This window comes from Zophobas morio, unplaced genomic scaffold (genome assembly GCF_036711695.1).
Source record: "Zophobas morio isolate AGI-343-1 ecotype UQ-CSIRO unplaced genomic scaffold, CSIRO_AGI_Zmor_V1 ptg000311l, whole genome shotgun sequence".
Taxonomy (NCBI): Eukaryota; Metazoa; Arthropoda; class Insecta; order Coleoptera; family Tenebrionidae; genus Zophobas; species Zophobas morio.
In genome coordinates this window covers 333,787-353,533 of record NW_026972415.1, presented here as the reverse complement: position 1 = coordinate 353,533, position 19,747 = coordinate 333,787, and the positions used below count along the sequence as shown (strand labels likewise).

Here is a 19,747-nt window from a genome sequence, read left to right as displayed (position 1 = left end):
GATTTGCTACGAGTTGGTATTTAGGAATAGAATGGCGGGAATAATAATATATTGCAAAAATAATAGATTTAGCTGAGGATAACTTGCTTTATCAAAGGAACTTCCTATTTGGGACGAATAACAAGTTAAAAGTATACATTAGAACGAAGAAATTTGAGTCATAATTTTAACTCCGTACTATAGCTTTTATAAAAATCGATGTTTATAATAAAAAAATAAGGATCTATAAGTTATTCTATAGCAAATATTTATATAATTGTATAAAAAATTCATTTATATTAATCTCTCTATTTTAAAGTAAAAGTATTTTCTTTTTAAGCTGTAGCTCTCCTTTCTATCTTCAAAATTACCTAACGAACTAACTTACAGCAATTATAACAAATCTTATTTAGAAAGCTTATAAGTTTTTTTCGCATAATATGCCTAGCCTTTAATTTAGCTATTTGAAAAACTGAGTTATAACTTATAAGACTGTATTTCCGCGTTAACTTTGGTGGTGTTTTTAATATTTTTTAAATATTAAAAAAAAAGGAAACCAACCCAAAACTTTTATAAATTATATAGAGTTGGAAAATTCGAAACGTTTGAACTTTTTAGTTAAGTTCTTATATGTATTAAACGAATAGATATATATTTTTTTGCTTAAACTGCAATAATAATTTGAATCCCAAGTTTTTAAAAGAGGTCAAGATATATATAACGTACGTTTCAAGGTCAGTTAAAAGGAATTATTGAGTAACCTGAAGAAGATAATGTGTATCAAAATTTTTTTTAACAAAAATATAATAAGCGCATCAGGCAACAAATACTCTTTTACATGTCAGTACTTAACAAAGCATAGACGGAAAGGGATGCCAGTTTTGGTTCGTGTTTCCATTTCCAGTGTTAGATACGTGACGTGGTTTGCGTTTAGTCCTTTAAAAGTTAGTTACTTCTCATAGCGATTGTGTAATGATCTTTTCTTTTCGGACAAGACACTGAGCTCCACTATTATTTATTTAAACTTTATAGCTAATGACAACTACCAAAGATAATAAAGGTATAAAAATGATTGTATTCCTTTAAAATTATTTTATAGAGGAGAACTTACTTTAAATAGAAAAGGAACAAATAAAATCAGTTAGTCCTGAGGAGTTTTCTATAATTAACTCTGGTCAGTACGCCATAGACGTTCAACCTATTGAAGACGATATCTTATCAGAAAACACTTATAGAGATTATAAACTTGAACAAGGCAGCACCTATCAAAGTTCAAAGAATTCACTTATAATATGTCAACCTTCTCACCTTGAACAACCTTCTGATTACAGTTTTATTGATGTTATAAAAGGTATTAGTAACAATAAAAAAGGTTTACATTTGGATGAAAAAGGTACAACTTCTCCACTCAGAGCAAGTGGAGATCAGCTTCTAAGCTCGTCGAGTGAAGAGTCTTCCGGTAGCTGCTAATAGATTTTTATTACTTATATTAAGTCTATATTCCATAAGGATTTTCAGAGTTGGCAAACAGTTCTGCTGAACATGAAGATGCGAGTGGGTCCCACTCAAGCTCGAGTGACTCTGAACAAGAAAAGCAGCTAGCGGATTACGCTGTAAATTTATATCTTTCAGTAAAGTTAATAATAATAGTTTGTTAAAAACCTCCTAGGAGGAAGCATTTAAGTTTGTAAGTGAACAGCAAGCTTCAGGGGCGACTCCTTTAGAAGTTTTAAATTCGTTGTGTCTCAGTCGAACTGTTCTTCTTACTTTCTTTTTTTATTTTTTTTTAACTATAAAGATTTTACATATTAAAAACTTTTAAATTTCGCTTACTAACATTTTATTATTGTACAGTCCCACTTGCTTCCGGATCTTTTAGAGGATCAGTGGAAATTTGTTTTTCGCCAAGGCTTTTCTTATTTAAAATTTTAATCTTTCTTTGTTTTAGTATTATTATCTTTTAATTATAGTTTGCTGGTTGTTCAGTCGTTTTTATAAAAGCCTAAGATTCTGCGCTTTTCCCGGAGAAGCTGGGAATGTCGAAAAACTTTTAACTACAGTTGATCTTGAAGGTTAAAAGTATATTTTATATAAAATATATTAATATATATATGTATGTGTATATATAGGAATTGCACGCTATATTCTTTCCGGAAATTGTCATAATATAATTATTGTTACCGGCGCTGGTATTTCAACTGGTATTTGATACTAAAACTATATTATTTATTTAAAAAAATTTTTTGTTTAAAAATTTAAAGAATCTATATAATCACTAAAGCATCACTTTTAAATTTATTAATTATTCTTAAATCTTTTGAAACGTTACAATATGTTCACTTGTAAAATTTACACTTAATTTAGAATTTAATTTTAAAAAAAAAAATTTAAGATAAGTATAGTAATTCTAGCAGAATATTAAAATTAAATTAAAGATTAACTTTCTTTTAGTGTTTTATTGATTTCTTTATATATAAATTTTATAAATAATAGCTGCTGGGATTCCTGACTTTCGCTCTCCTGGCAGTGGCCTTTACTATAATCTTCAAAAGTATAATCTTCCTTACCCGCAAGCTATTTTTGAAATTGACTTTTTTCTCGTAATTACAGTTTTGCTGTCTTTAATTATTTGTATTTATAAATTTAAATTTTGCTTTTCAGGAAAATCCTGTTCCATTTGTTACTTTAATGAAAGAGCTTTATCCTGGGAATTTTAAAGTTTACTTATGAATATTTTATTCCTCTTTAAAAAAAAACTTAATTTTATTTATTGTTAGCCCACAATTTCGCATTACTTCATTAAACTCGTTTCTGAAAAAAAATTGTTGTTACGCAATTACACACAAAATATTGATACCCTTGAAAGAGTGGCCAACATTGAAGGTTCAACGAAATATATATTAAACGTTGCGTGTTTTTCGTAAAAAAAATGAATTAAATGCTACAAGTATTTTAGCTTCAGTTTCACTATTAATTATTTTTCGACTAAAATTTTTATTTTTAAAGAAAATAAAAATTTCATATTTTTTTATTTGATTGCTTTTTATTTTGTTTAAGAAACTATTTACGACTACTTGTGTTATTTCTTTTGTATTTAGAAATTATTTTTATTTTTATTATACTTAACAACTTCTTTTTTACTACACATCTCTCTTTTATGTTTTGTATTACTTACGCTGGAAACTGTCCTGCTTTTTTATTATACGTAACTGCATAAATTACAATATTATTTTACTTTGGATTCTTTTTTTTCCTTTCTCGCGTTTTTTTATATTTTGTTTTTATGTAGAGTTTTATAATGAATAAATTTTTTTTAAGGAGAATATTTAGTTGAAGCGCACGGAAGCTTTAATACTGCCCATTGCGTAAATTCTTCGTGTAAGCAAGAATACGACCACGAATATATCCGAGGTTGCAAATAATAATAGTAATAATATGAACTTTCTAGTAAAGCTCGTCTATCACTTCAACATAATATTTATAGCTAAACTGATTAAGTTTTTATTATTTCATAATTTCAACTGATACTGTTTCATTATTATTGGCTGTCCAGGTATATTTGGGTCCATATAGTTATGCTCACCGTTTTCTTTTGGGCATCACTTTATATGTTTGTACATATATACATTTTTTTTAAATAAAGATTAACTATTTTTATTAATATTTATTAAAGACTTAATATTTTCGGATTACATTCCTATTTGTCAGGTATTCCACAATAAAGTTATTGTAATCCTCCGCTATTCGGAAACTCTTATATACAAATAGACTTGCAAAAGTCTAATAAAACCGGATATCGTATTCTTTGGTGAAAGTTTGCCGAAACGGTTTTCGGATCTCGCGCCCGACGTTTATTGATTGGTCTGTTTTTATTACTTATAATGTTATCTATTTAATAAATAAACAGGATTTCAAAAAGTGCGACTTGCTTATTGTAGCTGGAACTTCTCTTAAGTTAAGTTTTACTATACTTTATTTTTTTTATAAACTAAACTATATTTTTTCCTCGTAGGTGCAGCCGTTTGCTTCGGTTGTTGATATGGTTTCATTGGCGTGCCCTCGTCTTTTGATAAACAGAGAAGTTTGCGGAAAAGTTGGCTTATTTATAGATTATGTTTTACAATATTATTAAACTTTTGGGCAAAAATATACGCAAAACTTTAAAGAACCCAACTTTTAGGGTATATATACTGTTTTACCGCTTTTTTAATAAGCGCGCCGTTTTTATTAAGTGATAGCATTTAGGAATATTGCGATTCCATTGATGTGCCCAACATTTGGGGTATAGACAAATTTATAATGAATAAATTTATTTTATATATAAGGGAGTTTCTTTTCTACGGAGCTTAGGGGTAAGAAACGGATTCGATTTTAATTCCGAAAGTAATTGCAGAGACGTTTTTGAAGAAGGTCCTTTTGTGTAAAGTTTTACAAATGAAAAAAGATTATATATTTGTTATTTGTTGGATTTATGAAAAAGTATTACCTGCTTTAAAAACTATGTAAAGGTCCTTGTGATGATGGTTTTTTGAAACTTGCGGACTTATTGGGTTGGAAGGTATGTAGGTAGTGAAACTTTTTTTATTATAAACAGGTAAATTTTTTACTAGTGTATTTTTAGTAAGAAAAATATATAGTAATATTGATATGAATTATAATAATTTTTTTTTACTGTTATTAGAAAAATCTTCTAGATTTATACGAGAATTCTCACTCGGAACTCGATAAAAAAAGAAACAGTATAGAAAAAACAAAAACTTCAAGGAGCTCATCATGTTCTGAAGGTTTCTTCAAAAAAAAATATCTCCCATTTTTATTTCTTTGTTTATTATAACTACAAACACTGAAGGGCATATCACCGTAAAAGAGTTTATTGAGCGATTGGAGAACGAAAGTCAGAAGGAAATATTAGAGATAAAACGGTTCAAAGATCTTAATGATGAGGAAAGTAAATAAAGGATTTAATTTTTGTGAATAAAATATTTGTGGTGTTATACTTATTTGATTATATTAACTCACGTACTTAATTACGTTTGCACTTATTGTAAAAGTAAAATTAATGCAACTGGTGCAGAAAAAAACAATACAATAATTTAAATTTTTTTCCGCAAATTTATTAAATTTAATTATTGTCATTGGTGCTTTTTGTTGGATAACAAAATAGAAATTTTTAAGCAATTTTTTTAAAAAAAAGTAGTAAATTCAGTAGTTATTTGTCTTTTTCTGATTCTATTGGCGGATTGAGCAAAGCGAGTAAAGATTGTTGCTTTTGTGCTTTCTTGGATTCTATGATTACTTTAAACATTTATTAGTTTTGTTAATTGCACTATTGTTATATATTTTAAACCTTCAACTGATTTACTGTTATTACTTTCTAAAGTGCGTGAAGGGGGCTTGCTTATTTGATTCTGCAGATCATTATAAAGTTTAAAAATTCTAAAAAGGATACTCTTATTAGTAGTACTCACAAGGATAATAATAATAATAACCTTGAAACTATTATAGTTTCGCTGGGCCATCGCATCGCTTTGACAATATCGCTTTTCTTTAGTTGGGGGGAGTCAAGCTCGTCGAAACTGCTCGGCTCAAATAAATCCAAATGGATTTTTTGATTATCATTTCCTTTACTGGTGTTATTTTTATTTATTTCTTTTTGGAGGTTTCCAAGTTGCCTATAAAAAGGCAATTCTTTATCTGCATTAATTATTAAGATTTTTATTAAAAAAATAGTAACAAACTATAAAGAAAATTAATTAATTTACAAACATGTTTATCAGGTTTTTATTTTGTAATAAAAAAAAAGAATGCTAAAAACTTTTTTCTTTATAACTTTTTCAGTAAAATTTTATGCATTATTTAGTACTTAAAAGTCATTGAAAAACCAACAACTTCAATACCAGAAAAGAACAAGTCTGGCCGGTTCAGGCCATATTTTTCAATAGCCGTAACCAATGCGATGTCATGCTCTCCCGAAATCCACCAATCAGGGAATTGACTTCTTGACTTATATAGCGGTGCCATTGTTCTAAAAGATTCCCACTTTTTTTATATATATAATAATTTAAGTGTAAACGACTCTATAGTTTTGTGCAAGTTAATATTATTAATAAGATATTATAAAAACTTAATAAAAAATAACGAATTTTTATAATTATAGCGGTAAGTTTATTAGAAAAATAAAAATAGAGCAGATTTATAAGCAAAACAAGCGTACTTTCGTTTCGTTTTTATTACTATTAGCAAAAAGAATAGTCTTTAGCATTTATACTATTATTGTTACTATAAATGATAGTAACTTCCTTTTCCATTTATATTAAAAGATAAATGAAATAGAGCTTATGATTTATTTTATATTATTAATATACTTTTACTGTAAAAATCTTTTCGGTTTTAATTTGATGAAGATTAAAAATTGTTTAGTATAAAAAAAGTTGTATACATCTTTTGTTAATAAACTTCGGCGGATAATAGCAAACATTTCCAATCTTTGCAAAATTTTAATACACTTGAAAAGAATATAAAGTTAATATTAATAATGAATCAAAAGTAATGAAATTGAGAAAACTTTATGTAAATTAAAAAAAGGTAAAAACTAATAGAAAAAAATAATCTAATAATAAAAATTGGGAGTAGAAATAGCTAATACATAACAGACACTAATAATTATGAATAATGAATAAATAATAAAAATTCTACCCGCTCTGGTGTTTTCGATGGAATGCGGAACTTTTTGATGGTTCCGTTTTTCGCAGAATTTAATGACAATTCTCTAAAACGATGCAACATATAATCGCAGTGCTGCAGTATTCCCGTCCCCCATTCTTTACTGCTCTTCAGCATCATAAGAAACTCGAGATAATACTCGTCCATAATTTCACTACTTTTCTGAATTTCTGCTTTTTGACAAAACTTTTCCCTGCAAACAATTAATAAACTTTATATAAAAGTCAACAAAACAAATCAGTGAGACACAAAAAATAAAATAAACACGAATATAGTAAAAAGAGATAATTCCCAATCACAAATCTTGCCGTCATCACTAATAAATAGTCCGTGGTTGGCCAAAGTATCCCAAATGGCTTTATGCTCCCGCTGGTTAAATCTATATATTTATATAATATTATCGTGCCTTCAAAAAATTTGGTTTTATTGCATAAAATTTGTTTAAAGTAAATATACGAAAAGAAAAATATATTTTTATATAAATGGTAATAATCATAAAAGTATTTAATAAAATTAATAATTATAATTAGTTATTTTCTTCTAAAAAAATATAGTCATTTAAAAAAGTTTACTTTATAATAATAATAAAAATAATATTTTCATAAATATATGAAACTTAGGGCAAGTGGGCCCGTTTAATATTTTTGCTTTCAAACTTTCTCCTTCCCGAAGGCTCTTCGTATAGCACACTCTCAAGTGTTCTTTATCATAAAAAAATAACAGCGAAAAATTTAAATACCATTGCATTTTATAAAGGATTCTATTAAATAAACAACTTTACTACCAGAAAAGTTGCTAAAAACAAGGCCAAAATACTTCTGTTTCCAACGAGTTTTTAGTTATTCCCTTATATTAATAACAACTATTTGTGAAATAACTAACTTTTGTACTAAAAAATATTTCGCTCACAGTTTAGGCAAAATAATAAAGAATAAAAATTATGGATGGTCTTCCTCACATTTTCTTAATAACTTTTTTGATAAAAATAATTCTAATAAAAACCACATATATAATATTTTTCTAACATTTTTTAAAATATTTTGAATATAATTATTATTATGAATTTTACTTTTAAATAAGAAAACTTTTTTCCCGAACAACTTTTTATCGGGAGACTCTGCAAATTTCGCAGCATACTTCACGCCTTTGTTTCCCAAGCTGTACCCGCCCCTCACCAGCGCCACAACAACAGCAGGTGCGGCCGGAAATGCTTCTTGGACTTTCTCTATACTGCAAGGCGATTCACTACGCAAAATCTTATGAAAGATAACAACCAATAGTTTTTTAGAATGTTAAGTAAATTACTTACTTCATCGATAACTGGCCAACCGCCAAGCATAGTATTGATGAAGAAATCCAATAAGGCAACGCGTAGAACATTTTTCGTACACTTCGGCTCGTTACGTTCAAACTTTTGCTTAAATATAGATAATATAGACTTTTCAATTTCGTTCAGCACCATTCCCTCAAAAACGTGGTCTTCTGTAGGGATCATATTTTTGTTAGCAATGATATTCACCACGTGTTGAGAATCTCTTGTTTTTTTTGAGTGGCGTAACCAGAAATGGATAGCAAAAGAAGTAAAATTTTCAAGCTTTTGTGTGGTATGGAAAACTTTTTTCCTCTTCATCCAATCAAAATGGACCCCGTTTTCTTGGGCATCAATATTTTTCCAGCAGTCCAAACCAAAATTAAGAAGATCTTTAATAAAAAAAATTACTATACTATTAAAGTTCGATTTATGTAACTATTTATAGACCATTTCCTGTTAATTTTTTAAACCAAATTATTATAAGGTAAAGCTTAACAAAAGCAGTAATGATAATTATATTTATATTAATATAAAATAAACACAAATAGTTGTTTAGTTCATAATAGTGCTGCTATTATGGCTCTTCACGAAAAGTATAGTTCTTTTGATTAATTACTTCTTAAACAACTTGATTGGTTTGGTTAAAAAAACTTATAAAAGTTAATCTGCACCAAACAAAACACTTTAAAGTCGGTTGTCACCGCTAAAATTTCTACACTTAAAAACATTTGTACTAAGCAAAAAGTTTCGCATCACTAAAAAAGTTTCTAAAGTTGTCGTGTTTTGTTATGAAAAAAAACTTCACGGTTTTCTAGAAAAAGGGCGGCTTGCTGGGCATCAACTTTACTGTTGTCGGATTCGCTATTATCGTCATCCTCACCAGCACAACTGCTTCATAATTAAAAAGTAAAAATTCACTAAAAAGATTTGCGAAGAACGTAGTAATAATGACAAAACCTCGAATCACTTTCAGAGGCAGACGCGGTTTTTCTATAAATCTGATTCCTCGCTTTTCTTCTTTTTCCAAGTTCCACGTGGTCTTCTACTTGCGCACTGAAGTCAGTAACAACATAAATATAAAAAATGTAACGGAAGCTGATTATATTGATCTACACGTGTACTTTTTTTTTACGTTGATGCTTGACTTTTTCGCCCATTTTTCCCAGAAAGAAGGATCGTTGACGTCCAATTCCTGGCCAGCATCATTAACATTAAAGAACGCCTTTGAAAAAGTAGACGAGCGATTCGTCATTGCAAGGGGCTCGCCAATGAGAGTGCGAGTTCTTGTCTCTAAAATTTCTTCAATATTTGCTTCACAAAATTGGCGAGCCGCTGTGTCCGCCTAATATATATACGCCCATTATTTATTAGTATTATTCAACATAAAAAAAGTTTTGCTTGTATTCTTTCACTATTACTATAGTAATATCGCGCTTCTTACCATTGTGATTCCTATTGTTTCTCTCTTATTATTGCTAGTTTTTCATTAAAAAATGAATATTAATAATATATCTATTTTATTCTCATAATAAAACTTTTTCTTATTTTTTATTGGTAACCTCATCACTAAGGAGGCCATATGCACCGCGTCTCAATAGATTTTCTACTTCTGCTTTAGACATACTTTCATAAAAAGACTTACTCTTCCCACAAATACCACCGATAATGGCCTTCTCTAGTCCAAGTTTGCGGCTTATTAACGATTATAAATATGCTGATTACTTTTATAAGTAATAAAAAAATATGTATATGTTTATTTGGGGAGATAAATTTTAGTGAAGCGTATATTTCATTATTATAAACAGCCTAAAAAAATTATTTTGAAACTATTTATATTATTGGCTAATAGTTACCTTGCGCGGTTAAACATTTCTTCCTCGTACGTTCCTCTTGTGATTAACCTGTAAACTTTGACCTTAAAAAAAATTAGTGAATATATAAAGTAAAAGAGCAATCCACAGTCTACCTGTTGCGTTTGGCCAATCCTGTGACACCGTGACTGTGCTTGTAAGTCATTCTGTGGGTTCCAGTCGCTATATAAAGTCAAACGAATATATATAAGCAATAAAATGTAAAAGTAGTCATTGAAATAATAGCAAAAAAGTGTTTCACGAGATATGAATAATAATGAAAATAATAAAACGAATATAGGAAAAAAGGACCTATCAAATATCACCACCACGTCGGCAGCTGCAAGGTTAATACCGAAACCTCCTGCGCGGGTCGTTAAAAGGAAAACAGATATATCTTTTTCCTGAGAAAACCTAAAAAAATAAAAATTCAGCATAATAGGTAGAAAAAATATTATCATAAAAATGTAAGAAAAACCCACCTATCAATAGAGCGCTGCCGTTCCAAGCCGGACACGGTGCCATCGATTCTTTCGTAGCGCTGGTGAGTGTCCCGCAAGAAATCTTCAATAATATCCAAACATTTTGCCATTTGGGAAAATACTAAAACTTTCGAGCCGTTTTCTCTTAGTTTGGGCAACAGTTTGTTAAGAAAAACCATTTTTCCTGTAGATAACGGTTATAAAATTTATATTAATTATAGAATAAACAAAAGTTCCAGTAAAATATTGAGCTTTTCAATATTAGTAGCAAAAACATTCACGCTACTATTTGTTTGTTATAATAAGAATACAAGCAACACTTTTGCTATAAATATAATATTTTATAATGGAATATTGATTTGATATAATATTAACAATAAAAATAAAAAAAGCTTTTAGTATTAATAAAACAAACTAGACTGGATAGTTAGCACTAGCAGACGTTAAAAAAAATTTCTTTCCAAAGTTTTCAATAGTAATAGTGAACCTGAAGACTCAATTAGTTGCGTGAGCGGAGCTTGAGCGTTAAGCGTGCTGATGTGCTCTTCTGCTCCTTTTATAAATATAAGGAATATTTATATTATAACGAAGTAGTAGTAAAAAACATCAAAAAAAGTAAAGAAACCTCTTATCAAATAAGGATGACTGCAGCACTTTCGTAACTCCATAGCGATATTTCTTAAATTCCCAAAACTTTTCCCTAAATCCATTGGTGACTTTAAGCTTCTCACTATAAAAGGGGAAAAAAGGGGCCAACCAGAGTTTAGATGCTTGAAGTTTTGCTCCAAAATGGCTCGGTAGAACTGTTTTTGGATGGCTGTAAGTTCTATCTGGACGATTGTCTCCTCCTTCGCGGCTAAAAAAAAAGTCGTGTTAAAGTATAACAACTTCTTCATATTAAAATAATATCGGGTGATACGCAGTTTAGGATAATATTTTTATTTTATTCATGCTACTAGTGTATAAGCAATACAGGAAAAAAAGGATGAAGTAAAAACAAGAAGCAAAGCTGAAAATGTACTGAAAAATAAATAGAAAACCAATATTTTTTAAAACATCTTCTTTAGTTCTTCTTAAGAGATAAGGCCGAAGCAACTCTTATTGGTCGTATTATTATTATAATAATTATTATTATGATATATAAAAACTCTGTAAGGCTGAAACTTGTTCAGTAGTCTCCGGAGAGCCGTATTTCTCAATAAATGATTGGTGACCATCAAAATTATTTGGATCAATAATATTTAGTAACGTCCAAATCTGATACGCATTGGAGTTTATTAATAGAGTGTTAAAGTAAGCACTAATAGTAAAGCTCGAAAGTTGTATTAATAAATTTTTTTTTTAATGAAAATGAATATATTATGAACTTTTTCCCCAACATACTCAACAGCCAATAGCCTAACTTACCTCCGAAACGTTATTTTGTATAGGCGTGCCAGTAAGAAGAAGAAAATGTTGTATTTTTGGAAACTCACGAATAGCGCAGTTCACTTTGGAGTTTTTATTTTTTAATCTTTATTCGTAATAATAATAGTAAATTTATAATAATCCTAATATAAGAACCTATGAGCTTCATCAAATATACAAGAGACCCAATGAAAACTGTTCAACGTTTGCTTATCGCGAATAAGGATTTCATAAGTTGTAATGAGAACGTGAAACTTTGGAATATTTTTTTCCAAACTTTCACTATTTTCGAAGAAAAATAAATTTTCGCGCATTAACTTCCTGTCTCTTTCGGTTCTATTGGTTCAGAATATATTTATAGAAGAGATGTACACTAGTGAAGTTGTGATAATTAAGCTTCGCTTATCACTATATATATTATTTACACAAAAAAGTGTTATGTTACGGTTTTCTTCAAAAATAATGGTTCTCTGAAGATAAAAATAATTATAATAACAGATTTCATAAAATATATTGAACCCGTGATAAACAAATGCGTTCATAGAAGTCCACGTACTAAATTCGCGAAACCAATGACTAAGTGTGGAGAGAGGAGCGACAACCATGTAAGGGCCTTTAAATAACAATAATAATAATGATTACAATAATAATGATAATAATAAACCTCTGATGTTATACTTGTTAAAAAGTTGATGGACAAAAGAAACGGATTGTATTGTTTTACCGAGTCCCTAAAATTTTTATAATTTTATTATAATTTCTTTAAAAAACTTAAAAAAGTAAAGAAATTTATAAATGAATAATATATATTGTTCACTAAAAAGTAATATAACGCAGATATTAACAACTTCAAATAATATAATGATAAATTATTATTAAGCACATGTTAAAAAACTAAAATAAGAGCATCAGAGGCGAAAAGGACACCATTTCATCGGCTAAAATGCAGCCTTTTCTTTGCACAAAGTTAAAAAGTAGCCAATTAAGGCCTTCGACTTGATGCTCTAGAAGAGTGCCTTCATTGGCATATTCGGGAGACTTCTACAATAACAAATTCATGAAAATTTCGACAAAAAATTTGTATTCAGTAAAAAAATTACAGTAAATATTTATACCGTAACAGCGGACCACTGCGCTTTCAAGTTATAATAAGAAAATGGCGTGAGTTGGCGGGAAGGTGGAAAGACGTCATTTTTGTTGAAACGTTCAATATCCTTCGATGAGAGTACATTGAAATTTTCAACCTCCCACGTGCTAATTTAATAAAAAATGTTTCGCTTACGGGTATATATTTTATGAAACACTTTTCATTAAAAAATTTTTGTAAAAGATTTAAAAATTCTTTCAATTAAAAAGAACCACTCAGAAAAGGGAAGTTGGCACCATTTGACCAAATAGTAATTCCGCGTGGAAGTCAAGTATCTCTGTGATTGGCAGAACATATAGTACTAAAATATAATACGTGATTGGATGGTTCAAATACTTTAACAATTTGCTCCACTTTCAAGTATTCCGGGTCGAAAGGAGGCCGCTCGTCGAGTTTTGGGGCGTCCTTATTTTTTTCCAAAAACCTTTAACAGGGTTATAAATAGTTAAAAGAAAGCACAATGAAAAATTATTATGCGTCTTATTTGTGGGTAATTTGCCTTTAAAGGGAATATTATATATAAAAAATATACTTTATAAAAATTTTAAAAAAACATTTAGATCTGGAAGTTCTTAAAAGCTAATAATAATAACAATATAATAAATATATAAAAAAAACAAACTTATTTAGTTTCTGACTTGCTTTATCGTCTAGCTTATTCTTGCTGATCCATTCAAGATCGTGGTAAGATCGGAATTGCCATTTCACGAGCACCTCCATCTTTTCTTTGTTAATTAATAGAAGTATTATAAAAAATACATGTTATAATATTGGCAGAAAAATAATCTTCAAGGGCTTAGGTTAAGGTTAGAATTAATGTAAATTACAATATAAATTTATTGTGTCATAAGCAAGAATATTAAAACAAAAGACTTAACAAATTTTAAAAGTAAAAATTAATTTCAGATTTTATAAAAAAATTTGATACACAGGGAACACTTAAAAAATGTTTTTTCCTTTTTGTTAATAAATTGATATAGAATAAAAGCAGTCAACTTTAACTGTGGCACTCTTTACAGATTAAATCTTTATAAATATATATTTATTAAAAAGTTGAAATTAAGCGAGAAGTTTTTAAAAGTTTCCAAAAAGAAAATCAACGGTAGTAATAAAAATAAAAATTAAATGAGGAAAAAAAAGGAAAACCTTTTTCTCCTCGCACTTTTAAAACTCGATCAACTTTGAATTTTATTTGTTTTGGTGGCTTTAATTTATAAATTATATCTTTGAAATTTCCAAAAAAAAAATTATAAAAGAAAACTAAATACTTTTTCGAAGTAACGAAAAACTTCGTCTGCCTCCTTAATGGATTCCTTTTCTTCTAATTCATAATAAACTGAAGACGAGCTATTTTTAAAAACTCTTAATTCCGTCAAGATAATTTAATTAATTACTTAAGTTTTTATATTTTAGCATAATAAAAAGAAAAACTAATGCCGAGATGCAAACTTAACTACATAGTAAATAACATCTTTGAAAAAGTAATATCACCGTGACTTTAACAATAGATTTAACGTAAACTCTAGCAAAAAAGCTAAATTGCTCCGTTATTTCAAAATAATTTTTTTTATATATATAAATTTAAAATAAGTTCCTTAAATTAAAAAACTTATAGCAGTAGACTGTAATTATATTTGCTTTACAGTTACCTTTGTGAGAAGCCATACCGTTTTTCCGCAACTCCGGACTTAATTTTTACATCCAAGCTGAGTCTCTCTTGTGGTTTTGTGTCTATATATTCAGTATTTTTTCCATATTTATTAAAACTATACTTGCTTATGTGTTTTATTATATCCTTTTTATTAGTATCTTTACTTATCATTTTTTTCGAAAAATCTCTACTTTCATCAACTGGATAAGTAAAATAATTTTCAAGTTTCGCAGGATTACTATGTGAATTTAAAAATTTATCATTGACTAAACTTTTTCCTATTAACTCGTAATCTGAATCGCTGTTTGTATCACTGGAAAAACCAGTATAGCGATCTTCCTCTATAGTTTTATTGGACTTGTTATGAACTTGCTTTTCTTTTTCTGCACCGTTAATGCTAACTTTTTTATTATAAAAATCTTCAAAAACCGGCAACTCCTCGGAAGTGCTCTCATCTTCGGTGTTGTCTATTATAAATTTAGTGCTTTTCCGTTCCTTTTTAATTTCTTGAATTCTATGTTCACTTCCAGAAAATCGTTTAAAACTGCTTTCTATGAATGGCAGAGTTTGAAATAATAAATGAATATGACTTGAGTCAATAAAACAACCAGTAAATTTTTTTAAAAAAAAAAAAATCTATAGATGAAAAACATATAAACAAAGTGTTTCATAAAGGTTCACTTCGTAGCATGTACTACGTGACACCTTTAAGAATTCACCTTCGCTGGAAGTATCGAAGTCACTATGGTCGCTAGGATCTTTGTATGATACAACGACGTTATGACGTAAAGAACGTCTCTCACGACGTAACTTTGCTTCATCGTCTATGGTAACTTCTTTATCGCTTAAAAAGTTTCCTTGTTTTTTCCTGTAAAAGATAAAAATATAACATACCTCTCTAAAATTTATTCCGACACTATTGAACTTACCTTTGAAAACTAGTTTTTATATTTTTATCCATTTAGGAATGTGTAAACAAATTGTAAATGGCTACTATAATATCAATATCAATATTTAACTTTAAAGAAAGCAAAAAAAAAAAAAAAAAAGGAAGACTATACAGTTAGATCTTTTAAATTATTTTTAATTCACTCAAAAACTCTTCTTTTTTTTCTGGAAAGTTTATCTAATTCGAACCTTAATACAAATTTATGTTGAACAAAAATTAGCAAATTCTTAACGGAAGAAGTTAGTGTTTACAGTCTAGACATCACGTTTTTATAGGACAGTATATTTTGTAATAAATATAATTAAAAAAAAAAAAAAGTTAAGAACCTTTTGTTATGTGCTTAACGAGATATTTAAAAAACAACGAATTTATTTAATTTCTGCATCATTATATGATATTAAGTACTTTTTGGCTCATTCAGAGTTTCCGTTTGAAATGGCTTATGACGTACGGAAAATGTAGTGAGCCCTGAACATACCCTCAGAAAAACCTTAAAAATAGTTACTGCTTAGTATTTTTTTAACAAAACTTTATATCTTTTAGAAAAATGTGCTTTAACTATGAACTTTAAGATTTTAATACTTTGGGTTATATACGTGTATATAGTGATTTATACCAAATGAGGCGAAATGCGCAATAAGTATAGCTGTCTTGCATGCAAGCTATGGATTTGTGTTTTACGAATCGTGACAGAGATAATTGTATTCTTATAAAAATTATAAGCGTAGTCGAAAGCTGCTTTAAAAAAAAAGTGTGATTTTACTTATTATCTAGTAGAACACCTAAAAAATACAAAAGGGTTTATTAAAAAAAGCCATGTAACTAAAATATAGTTTAGGGATTTTGGTTTCAGTAAACACCAAGGTCAACCACCCTTAGCATCACTGGCTTGAGCGTGTTCATCTACCACTTCAAATGTTAGTACTACACTTTACATTGTATCCATAGTGGCTATATATTTCCCTTACAAATGAGCAACATATACATTTCAGAGCCGACTACTAGAGGGAAAGCGGTTTTGGTTACCAACTATGGCGACTTGGATGTCGAGCTTTGGAGTAAAGAAGTATATTACTTATTTGCGCTTGCTTTCTAAGGCTCCGTTTAATTCTCAACCTTAAGGCTCCTTTAGCCTGTAGGAACTTTCTACAACATGCCATCGACGGCTATTTTGATGGTTGCATATTTCACAGAGTAATAAAGGGATTCATTGTTCAAACCGGAGATCCCACTAACACTGGCCTTGGTAATTTTCATCTTTAGTTTACTCCTTAAACCTGTTTGTGTTAAGAAATCTAATTAAGGTGGTGAATCCATCTACGAGACCCCTTTCAAAGATGAGTTTCACCAGAGATTGAAATTTACTCGGAGGGGCCTTTTGGCTATGGCTAATAGCGGGCCAAACGATAACCGTAGGTATTTTTATACTAGCTTTTCTTCGGTTTTTTTTTTACTATTATTAAATAAAAGCCAATTTTTTATAACCCTTGATCGGTGCGACTCTCTAAATAAAAAGAACACTATTTTTGGGAAAGTTACGGGTGATACTATATATAACCTTGTGAGCATCGGAGAGGTTGAAACTGATAAGGTGTTTATATTATGACATAGTCTTCAAAATTTATGGTTCCACTTGTATATTACTATATATCTTTAGGATGATCGTCCTATAGTTGATGTAGTTATAAAATCTATTGAAGTATTATATGATCCTTTTGAAGATATTGCTCCTCGCGTGGTAAAAACAAAATTTAGAACCGGTGAAAATAAAGAAAGCCAACAAAAACGGCAATCTTTAAACAAAATAAAGTATATAAAAACTTTAAGAAAAAAATATAAAATTTTGAATTATTGATTTTTTTTTTCTAAAATTTGTAGAGATAAGAACCTTTTATCATTTGGAGAAGAACCAGAAGACGAAACTTTGATTTTAGTTTCAAAAGTTTATGATTTTTTCTTTAATTTAGATGGGGGAAATGTTTTAATTTTTAATAGAAAATAAAAAGCAGTCATGAATTATTAGAAGACAGTACTCTAAGCAAAGAGCCTATTCAACTTTCTAGTTTCAAGGAATTTGATCAACTAGTCAACGAAGTTCCCTTGATTGTGCCATCCTCGGGATCTCTAGAGAAAGAAGAAAGCAAAGATGACAAAGAGCAAAACGAATTTCCTGGTGCTTCCGCACCATCTATTCCTCCTAAAGTTTCTTCGTAATTATAAATAGTTTTTGTAAATATCTATACTATCCTAAATAAGTTTTTTAAAAAATTTTTAAAGTGCACTTCATTGTGCCATTTTTATTTAGGAAAAAAATTTGTTTATAGTTACGCATATAATATAACTTAATTTATCTCTATAATAAGATTTATAAGTAAGTTTGTATATATATTTATAACTTATTTTACTATTATATACATAGATATTAAAAAAAAATTTATATACATTCATTACTTGTTCCACTTTTACTTTTTAATGCATTTTAAATTTTATAATAGTTATTAAAAAAAAATTGTTATTTTTTTCTGTTTATTGGGATTTTCAAAATTTATTTACATTTTGTAAGTTTTACAGCTTTACAATTTAATTTACCATCTTGTATTTTACTATAAATATTATAGTAAGTGCACTAGCGCACGCAATATTTTAAATGGTTAGAAATTTATTACTATATATAAATTTTATTAACCCGCAGAAATACTGTTTCCATCTTTAATTTCTGTTTATAGATTGTACTTAGTTTAATACATTTTATCAGAAAAGAATAATAAACCTTACAATAGTTTACTTGATTATCTATAGTTATATTTAAATTCTTTACAACTCTGGACTTTTTTCAACACCTCCGAATTTTTATAAAACTTAATAATAATTATACAAGTTCATGCTAATTGATTAATAAAAAAGTTTTATATAATTATTAACAGAAAAAATCTATTATTAATTATGAGAGTATATTTAATTTTGAATTTAATTTAAAAAAAGCCGAAAGGTGTAAACTGCCCTATCATTTGTTTAAAAAGTAATAAATTAAGGACTAAAAGATAATAAATTACTTTTTTTAGTTTCGAAGAGTGTTTGATTTCTGTTAATTTTTAAAAAAGGTTGTAAAGTTTAAATGTATTGTAAAAGAGTTTTGCAGTTTTGGTTCTTTTATATTTTCCTTGAAAAGATTTCTTTGTGATATTTAGTTAAAGTTATTAAGACAACGCCAGATACGCAAAAAATTTAATTTATTTGATTATGGTCTTAAAATTCTCTCAAATTTTTTTCTTAGACTCCACTAGCAATGCTTAACACTTTTTTATGAATTTTATAGTTTTAATTATTGTATATTAAATAAACTAAACTACTTTTTCTCAAATAATATTAATTATGCAAAGTAAAATTTATTATTCTTTTTTAAATATTTCTTTTAATTACACTTATAATAAATCTAATATCCTACCAAATCTAATATTTATTTTTTGTATAATTGTATAAATGTAGATCTAAAAAGAAAAAAGAAGTCGTGATCAAAGGTTTATTATCTTTGTGCCTTTTAATCCAAATAATTAATTACATACACTTATATTTACGTTGTGAAGGAAATTTAGTAATTTTTAATTTTCTCTAAGACACCAGCGGGAGCGATTATTTGTCCCAACAAAAAGTGAAATATTCCTGCGGGAAAAATGCAAAATACGAACAAAATAAGAAGGCTGAAGCGATGCTGGAGGACTTTAGAAACAAGCTAAGCAGTCAAGAGCCGTACTAGTTCCTTTTTCTCGCACTTCGTTTCTTTTAATTTAACGCTTATTTATTAAACTAAGGACCTGGTTGACCCATAAACTCGAATTTGTAGAAGAAGAAAACACCACTCTTCCTATGGATCCCAGCATTGGTACGGTTTTTCCGAATCCCCTTTTATTTTGGTTGACGATAATTGGGACACAAGACAAAATCGAAGAAAGATATGATTTGCACGACCCAAGGCACCCTTTAAACAGAAGAAGACGCGAAAACAGCAAGAAAAAGATGGAGCTCTTCAAGCATAACTCTTTTAGTAATAAAGACATCCGCCCAAAGTGGTGACCAGAACAGTTTTGCCTACACGCCTTAAAAATAAATGAAAAGGGAATTTTACAGTTAATATGTTTTTCTGATTGTGTCTAAGGAGGCTCAATGTTTATATGAACACGCGGCATTGAACACCGACTTTAACAACAGTATGCAAACTACTGCGATATGATTTACGGCCGAATACTAAT

At 28.7% G+C, this 19,747-nt stretch overlaps 3 protein-coding genes and 1 pseudogene across 3 annotated transcripts; 2 read left to right on the top strand and 2 right to left on the bottom strand.

Moving 5' to 3' along the window:
* Nucleotides 1-1,389: 1,389 nt before the first annotated feature.
* On the top strand, nucleotides 1,390-4,935 carry LOC135119868 (NAD-dependent protein deacetylase sirtuin-2-like; annotated as a pseudogene).
* Nucleotides 4,936-5,129: 194 nt separating this feature from the next.
* Nucleotides 5,130-14,674, bottom strand: LOC135119853 (chromodomain-helicase-DNA-binding protein 8-like). Its single transcript, XM_064044236.1, has 34 exons — nucleotides 14,550-14,674; nucleotides 14,169-14,247; nucleotides 14,047-14,104; nucleotides 13,523-13,625; nucleotides 13,237-13,324; nucleotides 13,113-13,177; nucleotides 12,869-13,007; nucleotides 12,681-12,794; nucleotides 12,418-12,484; nucleotides 12,273-12,366; nucleotides 11,910-12,089; nucleotides 11,754-11,859; nucleotides 11,495-11,603; nucleotides 11,387-11,443; nucleotides 11,104-11,202; nucleotides 10,972-11,046; nucleotides 10,834-10,899; nucleotides 10,347-10,530; nucleotides 10,177-10,278; nucleotides 9,981-10,047; nucleotides 9,868-9,929; nucleotides 9,574-9,706; nucleotides 9,136-9,356; nucleotides 8,972-9,067; nucleotides 8,820-8,905; nucleotides 8,012-8,403; nucleotides 7,772-7,958; nucleotides 7,319-7,403; nucleotides 6,676-7,081; nucleotides 6,419-6,484; nucleotides 5,877-6,018; nucleotides 5,469-5,673; nucleotides 5,327-5,415; nucleotides 5,130-5,274 (listed from the first exon to the last, which is right to left on the bottom strand). Exons 4-29 carry the CDS (start codon nucleotides 13,618-13,620, stop codon nucleotides 6,940-6,942), a joined length of 3,114 nt encoding a protein of 1,037 aa, XP_063900306.1. The 5' UTR covers nucleotides 13,621-13,625; nucleotides 14,047-14,104; nucleotides 14,169-14,247; nucleotides 14,550-14,674; the 3' UTR covers nucleotides 5,130-5,274; nucleotides 5,327-5,415; nucleotides 5,469-5,673; nucleotides 5,877-6,018; nucleotides 6,419-6,484; nucleotides 6,676-6,939.
* A 73-nt stretch (nucleotides 14,675-14,747) lies between these two features.
* Nucleotides 14,748-15,543, bottom strand: LOC135119866 (uncharacterized). Its single transcript, XM_064044248.1, has 4 exons — nucleotides 15,481-15,543; nucleotides 15,271-15,419; nucleotides 14,838-15,102; nucleotides 14,748-14,751 (listed from the first exon to the last, which is right to left on the bottom strand). The coding sequence occupies exons 1-4, from the start codon at nucleotides 15,510-15,512 to the stop codon at nucleotides 14,748-14,750; spliced, it is 450 nt and encodes a 149-aa protein (XP_063900318.1). The 5' UTR covers nucleotides 15,513-15,543.
* Nucleotides 15,544-16,470: 927 nt separating this feature from the next.
* Nucleotides 16,471-19,609, top strand: LOC135119865 (spliceosome-associated protein CWC27 homolog). The gene is made up of 11 exons (XM_064044247.1): nucleotides 16,471-16,566; nucleotides 16,623-16,746; nucleotides 16,805-16,916; nucleotides 16,971-17,091; nucleotides 17,158-17,309; nucleotides 17,379-17,442; nucleotides 17,496-17,710; nucleotides 18,987-19,018; nucleotides 19,115-19,247; nucleotides 19,310-19,380; nucleotides 19,435-19,609. The coding sequence occupies exons 1-11, from the start codon at nucleotides 16,471-16,473 to the stop codon at nucleotides 19,569-19,571; spliced, it is 1,257 nt and encodes a 418-aa protein (XP_063900317.1). The 3' UTR covers nucleotides 19,572-19,609.
* The last annotated feature ends 138 nt before the right edge of the window (nucleotides 19,610-19,747 follow it).

Excerpts from the sequence above, each read along its gene's own strand:
- LOC135119853 (XM_064044236.1), bottom strand. The coding sequence starts at position 13,620 with ATGGAGGTGCTCGTGAAATGGCAATTCCGATCTTACCACGATCTTGAA. Across the intron at positions 12,795-12,868 it reads CGCAGTGGTCCGCTGTTACG|AAGTCTCCCGAATATGCCAA; the intron begins GTATAAATATTT and ends TTGTTATTGTAG. Across the intron at positions 11,047-11,103 it reads CTTCAAGCATCTAAACTCTG|GGAAAAGTTTTGGGAATTTA; the intron begins GTTGGCCCCTTT and ends CAATGGATTTAG.
- LOC135119866 (XM_064044248.1), bottom strand. The coding sequence starts at position 15,512 with ATGGATAAAAATATAAAAACTAGTTTTCAAAG. Across the intron at positions 15,420-15,480 it reads ATAAAAACTAGTTTTCAAAG|GAAAAAACAAGGAAACTTTT; the intron begins GTAAGTTCAATA and ends TATCTTTTACAG. Across the intron at positions 15,103-15,270 it reads CTTCGATACTTCCAGCGAAG|AAAGCAGTTTTAAACGATTT; the intron begins GTGAATTCTTAA and ends TGCCATTCATAG.
- LOC135119865 (XM_064044247.1), top strand. The coding sequence starts at position 16,471 with ATGAGCAACATATACATTTCAGAGCCGACTACTAGAGGGAAAGCGGTT. Across the intron at positions 17,443-17,495 it reads CTTTGATTTTAGTTTCAAAA|AAAATAAAAAGCAGTCATGA; the intron begins GTTTATGATTTT and ends AATTTTTAATAG. Across the intron at positions 19,381-19,434 it reads TCCTATGGATCCCAGCATTG|ACAAAATCGAAGAAAGATAT; the intron begins GTACGGTTTTTC and ends TTGGGACACAAG.